General features: G+C 43.8%; 1 protein-coding gene across 1 annotated transcript; it reads right to left on the bottom strand.

Moving 5' to 3' along the window:
* Nucleotides 1-691: 691 nt before the first annotated feature.
* COMTD1 (catechol-O-methyltransferase domain containing 1) lies at nt 692-7,249 on the bottom strand. Its single transcript, XM_049811159.1, has 7 exons — nt 7,089-7,249; nt 5,651-5,784; nt 4,717-4,822; nt 3,747-3,865; nt 3,430-3,484; nt 1,836-1,969; nt 692-1,078 (listed from the first exon to the last, which is right to left on the bottom strand). Exons 1-7 carry the CDS (start codon nt 7,168-7,170, stop codon nt 926-928), a joined length of 783 nt encoding a protein of 260 aa, XP_049667116.1. The 5' UTR covers nt 7,171-7,249; the 3' UTR covers nt 692-925.
* Between the last annotated feature and the right edge of the window lie 1,814 nt (nt 7,250-9,063).

The raw sequence follows: 9,063 nt of genomic DNA, 5'->3' as shown, positions 1-9,063 counted from the left end.
ATCATTTTGTTACATGCTACCTAGGGAAGGGATTTTCTGCTTGCAGTAACTATCTGAATAGCCAGTTAACAGCTGTACCGCATCCTCAATCATAATTTTCCTTCTGTAGACTTGCCACCAATGCTCTGTGCTTGCAGCTTTCTAAGAAACAAGCACCTAACAAGTTGCTTTGTGGGCAGACGGGAGGGAGAGAGGAAGGAGAAAGAATTGTTTTGGTTTTCTTCTTGCCCATTTGCCCTTCCTCATTCTGACTTCAAAGAAGTCAGAACTTGCACTGTTACCTAGGTTAAAGAAACCCAGTCCTCGCACACAAAGGTTTTAGGTAGTGCTCTTTATTGGAAATCCTGTTTTGACATGCTTTTAAAGACAACTCTTATTTTTTTTTTTTTCTTTCTCCAGATGGTGTATATTGAGGCAAGGATTACCAGCCAATTTCAATATCATTAGTTTGAGAAGGCTAGCAATCTCCTTGATGTCATGTACATTTCATTAAAACCCCATTTTTCTATTATGGCTTTTAACATTTGTAAAGTCTACTTCTTTTCCTTTTGATGGTAGGACTGATTATTCTGCTACTCAGAAGCCTCTTTTAGGACAGAAAATGACTTTGTTGTATTGACTCACTTGGAACTCAGTTGTTCTACAGAGGGAGATCTTTTTCCAACCACTGTCTTACAAGGACTATTTCAGGTAAGTTTACTTGCTTTATTATAATTAAAATAAGAAATCACAGTAGATCTCAAAATAAGTCTCTCTTCCCAACTTAGCTGCCCTTAGGATCCTGCTGCTCCTGAAGTCTACTTTCCCAGGCTATGCTACCCAGTGGAGATATAGGTTAAATAACCATTTTTGATACTGTTCCACCTGGATTTTTCCTGATGATTTGATGCTGCTTGTTGTTTCCTTTCTGCTGGGCTTCCTCCAGTTACAACTTGAACGCTAATGTGACTCCATCCCCCATTGGGAGCATGCTGATATTTACTCGTGCATCTCTGAGAAGCTTCTCATTGAGGTGGTGGATGCTCTGTGTTGCCAAGTCATCCTTTCTTGGTTTTAGCACCCTTCCACTCCAAAGGACCTATTGAAAAAAGAAATGTCATGCACCTCATTTGTTCCAATATGTTCCTTGGACCACAAAGGAAGCTTTGGAAAAGGTCCTGCATATTTTCTAGAAATTGATATTATTTATTGTATTTCAGATTTGTAGTGGTCTCTGACATGGACCTCTCATAAGCAAGTGGGATTGGGAGTCCACAGAACTGGCTAATTGTACCTCTACTGCAAATCGGAAGCCAAAGAGATGTGGTTAAACATAGGTATTTTTAAAAGCCCCTATTTAGCTGCAACCATGACCCTGAAGGTACCTGAAGTTTAACATCACTCTTTGTTTCTAGTAATTTATTAATTGATAACTTAGTAGTAGTTACTGATTACAAGTGCTACCTTTGATCTTGTGTAAGTACTGTACATAGTAGAAAACGCACTACAAGACAAATCCGTATGATACAGAGCGTTCTCTGTAATGAATTACAAAAAATTTGATAAGTTTCGGTTATCACAGGCTGTTTATGTACTAACATAAATTTAACACATTACTTACTTCTATAGGGTTTTATTCCTTGCTTATATTAGTGTTCCATATAGCTTACTTTGGGAATTTACATTGAATTTTAAAAGCCTCCTTTGTATAACATGGAACAAACATGTTGCAATTGGCAACTGAGTTGCTGGTCAGAAATCGCATTACTAGAATCTCACTGTGACTTTTTTTGTCCTTTTCCAGAGGCAAAAGCAGTAACTCCCTGTGCTACTACCACCACAACTGCAGTACTTACATTATCAATAGCTATTATTCCCCCTTTCTTTATGAGACGCAAACATTTTTCATAGTACTCATTGCAGCTTTCTTTATCCGCATCAATGAAAGCAAAGTCAAAGGTTTCTGCTTCTCCACTGGCCAACAGTTCATCTAGATGAGCAACAAAGTGAGTTGTTATACCTCAGTTAGTACTGTGTAGGAGGAAGTCATCCATTTGTGTCAAAGTTCTCATTAAATAATGTTTCTGGTGCCTTGACCAGGCAGCCTACTCCTCTAGAGCTAATTACTAGAAAAGCTTACCCCACAGAAGCCAATCTAGATATGATGTATACCATAAACCACTCAGTTACTGAGTTCTGCCTACTTCAAAGTTCATGGAGTAGTTCTAAACCTGCAGGATAGAGCTGAGACTGCTGAAAGGTGCAGTAAAAACAAGTCAAGCAGTTTGAAACTGGACACACTCTACACCTTCAGCTGGTTTTTTTTGCTGAGAACTGTTTTCTTAAGTAGATTAGGATTTTCCTCACATTTATGAACAAGTCTTAAATGCTAATTTCTTGTTGATGATCAAGTACCATGATACAAGTCAGGAACAAACCCTCTCAGAGATCTTTATCACAGCAAAGGATTGCTGTAAGTAGTCCCTCTCTGGGCCAAGGCAAGTGGAATTCAGTTTTAAGTTCTCCTAAATGGACTTCTCGACCAAGAACTCCAAACCACCAGTTGCGGCAGGGCTGACTGCTGCCTTCCTAAGGTTCTTGGCCATGGTTCTCACCCGCCCTTATCCTCTGCCAACAGAGGATCTTTTTGTCTGAAGCACTGCCTAGACAAATCTGTCCGTTAGAATTCAAGTACAGTGCCTCCTAGCAGGCTGCTAGCATTTGCCTCTTTAGAAAGGATGGATGAATTTGGAAGTAATACAAGGTTATGGATGGATCTGTGGATCCATCAAACACCTTTGCTGGAAACCTTTTTCCACCTTCTCAATTCCTACCAAAGTTCTTGCATTTTCACAATATTTATTAATATTCACTCTGCCCCACATCTTCTCTTTTCTTGAATGAGAAAAGTCCTTGCCTTTCTAATAGCCTTGCATGCTTTTGGCACATCCTAAATTTGAACTCCTCTGGACACAATAAAACTGTTATACCCTAAGTTTTATATTGGCTTCTGTATTTTTTCTGCACCTCTGCCCTTTCAGAAAACTCTTCCTGTCTATAACAAAGAAATACTTGCTTAGAATGGACAATGGATAGAGAAATTGGGCTTTGTCCAATTAATCTCTTTTAATCAGCTTTCCCAGAAGCAGCTGACAATAGTATTTCCTAGATTAAACAAGGCAATGGACAGGACAGGTGAGTGACCAGTACAGCCCACTACAGGGGACAAGTGTTTTCTTCCTCTCTGCTAGCATGTAGGAAAACAGAGCTTCTGAAGTTGCCAAGTTTTCTCTTTTTTTTTTTTAAAATATAAGAGAAGCTGTCCCACTGTTAGCAAAGGGATCACATCCACAAGCATGTTTGGCCTTAGATTTCATCAGTATTATATCCATCTCCTCTTTCTAGGGGAGGGTTTAAAAAAAAAAAAAAAAAGTATTTTGGGTTACTTACCAAGTGTTTGAATTGCTGGCTTAATCCGCAGGTCAATTTTATGCTCTACTCCTGCCTAGAATGAAAAGAACAAAGAGTTGATCAAAGTGGTCAAGAAATAACATGTTAGTAGCTTGCACTCAGGCAGTTCAGATATTTTTCCCTATTATTTCTATGTTCCAGACAGCACTTATTTGTCTTTCCAAATCAAACCATCTCAGCCTTCTTTAATGACAGGAATGCTTCTGTGTGAATATGCAAGTAAGTCTAAGATACCAAAATCCCCTGACATGCAAATGCAGCTGTCCCAAACATGTAACAGAAGAGATGCTGCTTACCTCTTTCCACAGCGGCTTTCCAATTTTGACATAGTCCTCATTTATATCACAAGCAATAACTCTGCCATTATCTGGTAGGACAAGTGCCATATTCAAGGTATTATAACCTGTGAAAACACCTAGGAAAATCATAAGAGTCATCAACACTTACAATATTGCGAGGAAAAGAAAAAAGATAAATAGTGAACTACAGGGCTTCCTTCAGGAATAAAAACCCCAAAGGAGTCAAGGATGGCAATTTGTTAATGGACACAAAAGGTTTTCCCCTCCATTCTACCATTTTAACATAATGGTGGTTTGGGAGGAATTTTTACTTTTTTTTTTTTTTTTTTTAAAAAATCAGTCTTTTAGCAAAGCTTAACGTTGGTTTTTCCCACAAGTCTCCTGGACACATAGGGCAGCGTCTGGTCCTGCACCTCTGAGGAACACCCTGGTTTAAAAGTGGAGCTAAATCTGGAGCCAAAGGGACTGGACCAGCAGCAAAATACCAGGGCATCATAACAGCCAGGCCAGAATGAAGATGGTGGGAACCCACACCTGAATGTTCAGCATCAGTCTAGCTTTGGGCCATCCTGCTAATGTAGGTGCATCAAGGAAAGTGGATTGGATGCAGGGCCTGTGCAGCAAGACATTTCTTTCTGGCAAGAAACTGATACAGGAAGGAAAGAATACACCTTGTTCTGCAACCACTGGAGACTCAAGTGATCTGTTGATCTTATTTTTTCAGGTTGCCTCAGAGTCTATGAGACATCCATGCTGATGCCAGAATTACTGAATGGACAGATAGACAAAGTTGCAAGCAAGTGTAAATTAGACACTACTTTTCACACTGTAGTTTGGCCACCTGTTTGCCAAGACAGGTATGTAGTGCTGTACTATGTTCAGATATCTTATGTAAACATGGCTGTATTTGGAGAAGCACAACCAGGAGCTTCATTCTACTCCAGAGAGGACAAAGTAACACTCTTACCTATTTCAAGAACTTTCTTGGCTTTAATTAGTTTGACCAAATTTGCCATAAGCTGAGCCTGGTCACAGGACACCATCATTTTACTCCAGGGATGATCAGCGGTGAGCTAGAAAGGGGAAAAAAATAACACATCACAGCAAACAAAACCCAAAGCTTCCAAAACAATATCCTAAGGCAAAAACTCAAAGAAACTCTAGGAAAAACAGATGCTCCTACCTTTCTCAGTTTAGATGGCTTCATGCTTCATCTGTGAGCCAGAAATCAGTTTGAATTTAACAGTAACTAAGGAGGGCAGGGTGTATGTCATAAGCAGTGGCTAATCATTCAAAGCGGTAATATGCCCCAAAGTTACCATGGCTGTGGCAACCTTGGCAACAGCTGTAACTGATGAAGAACCACAGAGGAACCTTGACTGTGGAAGCCTTTTATTTCTGTGAATTTACATACAGATGCACTTTTTTTTTTTTTAATTATAACCTTTGTACTCATGCCCTTATTCCTCTAAGACATGTAGGATGGCTTTATGAACTGCTAGGTTAAAGTCTCTTGCCAAAGGTCAGACCACGTGGTTCTGGCTACACAGCGCAGAAGGACATCACCTCTCTGAACTCTGAGTTTCCTTATATGCCAACTAAAATGAACAGAAGTAATCTGTTCAAGTCAAAATCAAGCACAGCCCAAACACATTGACTTAGGACCCATGGATAAAAAGTATGTTGATACTATTAAATACTCATTTAGGTAGCCCTGAATATGAAAAAGTCTGGGTATTACCAGTTCAAAACAAATTTTAATGTGTATGCAAATAAGATGGATGAAGGAATATCACAAAGAGTCAAGCAGTTCAGGATGAGGTGTGGACAATACCAAAAGGTCCTCGTAGAACAGTAACAGCAGCGAACAGAAAACCTGTGTTGGGGTATAAAATACTGACCAGTCGCAGCTTCTTTAGAGTTGGATGTTCCCGCAAAGAGTGATCCAATATGTATTGCCAGAGGGGACCACTTTTCCCAATAATACTCTTGGATGATTTTGGTGTCCCAAAAACTAAAGAAGGGTATCTTTTACCTGAAAAAAAAAAAAAAAAAAAAAAAAAAAAGAACTTTTATCTTTTTCAGTTATGGTCTGCTTAAATAAAGCAAGCACTTAAGTATTACTAAAGATTAAAGAGTTCTTTGCTCTGAAAAATCTAGTGAAAAAGGAAAATGCAATGTAGCTGGACAGCTCAGTGGGCTATAACTTTTCTTCCTCCTCCTTTTTAACCTCTAAGATGTCCAGCCCAAGTCTGCGAAGGCTGAAAGGGAAAGGCTTGGGTACTGTGTTTTTCAGTGACCATGGTGACAGTTACAAGCTGTCAGTAGCCACATCAAAACTCAAAGGGCAAGTGTAAGGACAGAAGCGTGAATGAGGCACGGTATTTTCTTAGTCTGGGGACCTTGTTTTGCAGATGGATAGAGGCTGCTGGTCTTTAGGACCATCAGCTGATGCATCTTCTCAAGCCCTGTGTTCTCCACATGACAGCATCCTGCCTTCTAGCCAGGGGAAATATGGCGCTGCTCAATGACTTGTTTAGCACAAAACCAGTGTGTGAACAAAGTAGCTGCTGAAAGCTTAAAGACTATTGCTTGTCTACTTAAATACAGAACTGCTCTCAGCTTTGATGCCCAATACTTCTTTTACCAAACAAGGCAAACAGTGTTTAAATAACTAACAACAAAAAATTCAGTTCCCCGTCTCCTGATAGTTGTTTGCTATTAAAGAACACTTATTTCGAGGTTTTTGTTTTATTATCTGTTAACGGCTCTATTTTACAGACGATCACACCGAGGCGCAGATTGTTTGAACACCTTGCCTGACGTCAAAGAGTAAGTAAGCAAGGGGCTGCGTTACACGCCCGACGCCAGCCTCCTTCCCCAGCCTGATCGCGGGCTCGCACGTCCTCTGACCCCGGGGAATGGAAACGAAACCGCTAACAGAAGAGAAAGCCGTGACCAGGACGCCACCACGGCGTTTTCTGGCTGGCCAAGCGCACGCAGGCAGGGCCCGGGCTGGGAGAGTGCCCTCGCCTTTGCTGGGACCTTGGCGCCGACCCCGCCGGCTCCCCGACCCCACGCTGCAGTAGCTGGATTACAGGGAGCGGCTCGGCCTCTAATAGCATCACTGTATTTATCGCCGCCGCTCAGCAAAATCCCGGCCCGGCCCAGCCCCGCTCAGGGGAGCGCCGGGGGGATGCTCCCCCGACGACCGCCCACAACCGGGAGGACGGGGAGCCTGCCCGGGTAGCCGCGGTCCCCGTCCCGGCCCCGGTGGGGGGCAAGGGGAGGGCGCAGCCCTCACCCCCGCGTGTGCGTTTTGGGGCGGGCGCCGTTTACCTGCGAGCATCCCGGTGGCAAAGGCGACCCCCAGCATCGCCGTCCCGACGGCCACTTCTTTGGGCACGCTGAAAAGGGGCATTTCGGGGCCGGGAGCGGCGCGGCGGGTGAAAGCGGCGCGGCGCGGCCCGGGCCGGTCACACGCGGGCGCGGGGCGGGGCCGGGCGGCACGTGGCGGCGCGGCGCAGCGCGGCGTGGCGTGCCTCGGGGCGGCCCTGGGCCGCCTCCTCCTCCCGGCGGGGCGGGGCGCCGGTGACCGTGGCGGGCGGCCCGCCGCGTCCTCTGGGGGCCGGCTCTCTGGTTGATTTTGGTGGCTTTTACTCACACCACCCGCGCCCCGAGGTGCCCGGGGCTGGGCACCCCGCGGGAGACGCGCGCCTTCCTCTCGAGCGACATACTCTGTAGCGGCGTGTAAAGTGACAAAAGCAGCACCTGGGGTTTGTGCTGCCACCTCCTCAGAGGCCGGTTCTGGTATGCCTTCGCTGTAGTCTTCCTTTTAAAACACACCCAGGTGTTGTGTGGACTTGATAACGAGCTCCGATGGTGGAGCTCTTAAGAGAAATGTCCTCATGAGAGACTTGGGCCCCCAGTTAGCCCTGGAAATGCTCTCCCTCCTTCCCTTAGAACAGGTGTTTTTTTGCAGCTGAGGTGTGAGCAGATTCCTTATCAAAAAGCACGTAAGATTGTGGGACTTAAGTCCTGTGACCAAAAGAACTGTGAGTTTCCAGGTGAAAGGGGTCAAGGAAGATCTTCCACGAGAGGGGGAATGGGACCTGGTTTCCTCTGCTGCTGTTTCAGCCTCCTTTTGCAGCACCTTCCGGGTGAAGCAGTGCCTTTGTCACTGTTTGACAGGCTGGTTGTTTGGGGATCTCCTTCCTGGCCTGATCTTTTGCTGAGGGAATTGATAGATAAACCAACAGTGACTGTGCCATCTTCTTGTCTTAGAAATCAGGCTAAAAAAATCTTTCCTGTGCTTTTGTTTCATTACATAGATATGTGCTGAAAGGACCCTGTAGTGAGATGGGCTAGGGATTTGGTTTTTATTTTGCAAAACCCAAGCAAGATGTGAAGATCTATCATTTTGTTGCTCTACAGGAGATGAAATTAGCAACGTTGCACACAGACCAGGAATACGCAGGCATGGGTTGTGGCTCGGCCTCAACAGATGTAGGATGAAAGCAGGTAAAACTTCACTTTTGGCACATAGTTAATCTCTAGAAAGCCAGATGAATTGTGTGCCAGTAGGTTAGGATGATAACTTTTCAACTATGTTCCTATGCTAGCAAAACTGTCTAGGGTCAATGCAATTAGCAGAAAAAAGATTCTTTTGTAACTACATTTTAAGTGTGGGATTAAGTATATCACCAGGACATTTACGGGAAACGGGTTTGCCTATCACTGCATTTTCAGCATGTGCTAGACCTTATTTACAAAGACTTGAGCTCAGAGCTCTTCTATTTCTTTTGCAGCAGCTAATCATGTCAAGCACTAAGGAGTCTGCTGTGCTTTCTGACTTGCAGAACAAAGCAAGACATCTGATCTGTCTTAGCCGATAAAATATCTTTCAGTTCACTTTTAAAATTTACTTGATTTTGAAAGCTATGAATGTTGGTTTCTTGCCCTCCCCCCCCCCCCCCCCCCCCGCCCCGTTCAGTATCTCATTACTTTCTCTGTGTACATTTTGCTTTTTGTAAATGAAAGCATTTAATCCCATCTTTCAGAAGCGCTGGAATGTGTCAGTTTTAGGCCAAACAGAACTGTAGGAGACCACAAGCTCTTGTAATGGCCATAAATCAGATTTGTGACTGTGCAGCTCCATCTAGTGATTATTCTCTACAACTGCAGTAGGAGGGAGACTAACTGTGGGATACGCTTTTTCATGAAACACTCTAAATTTGCAAGCTTCCAATGTTGTGTTGGCCTCTCGACTCTCAACTAGACTAGCTGCCTCACTTGAAGCTCTCTGGAAACTTCA

The sequence above is a fragment of the Accipiter gentilis genome, chromosome 9, assembly GCF_929443795.1.
Source record: "Accipiter gentilis chromosome 9, bAccGen1.1, whole genome shotgun sequence".
Lineage (NCBI taxonomy): Eukaryota > Metazoa > Chordata > Aves > Accipitriformes > Accipitridae > Astur > Astur gentilis.
The sequence above is the reverse complement of the archived record's forward strand: the minus strand, read 5'-3'. Positions and strand labels throughout refer to the sequence as shown.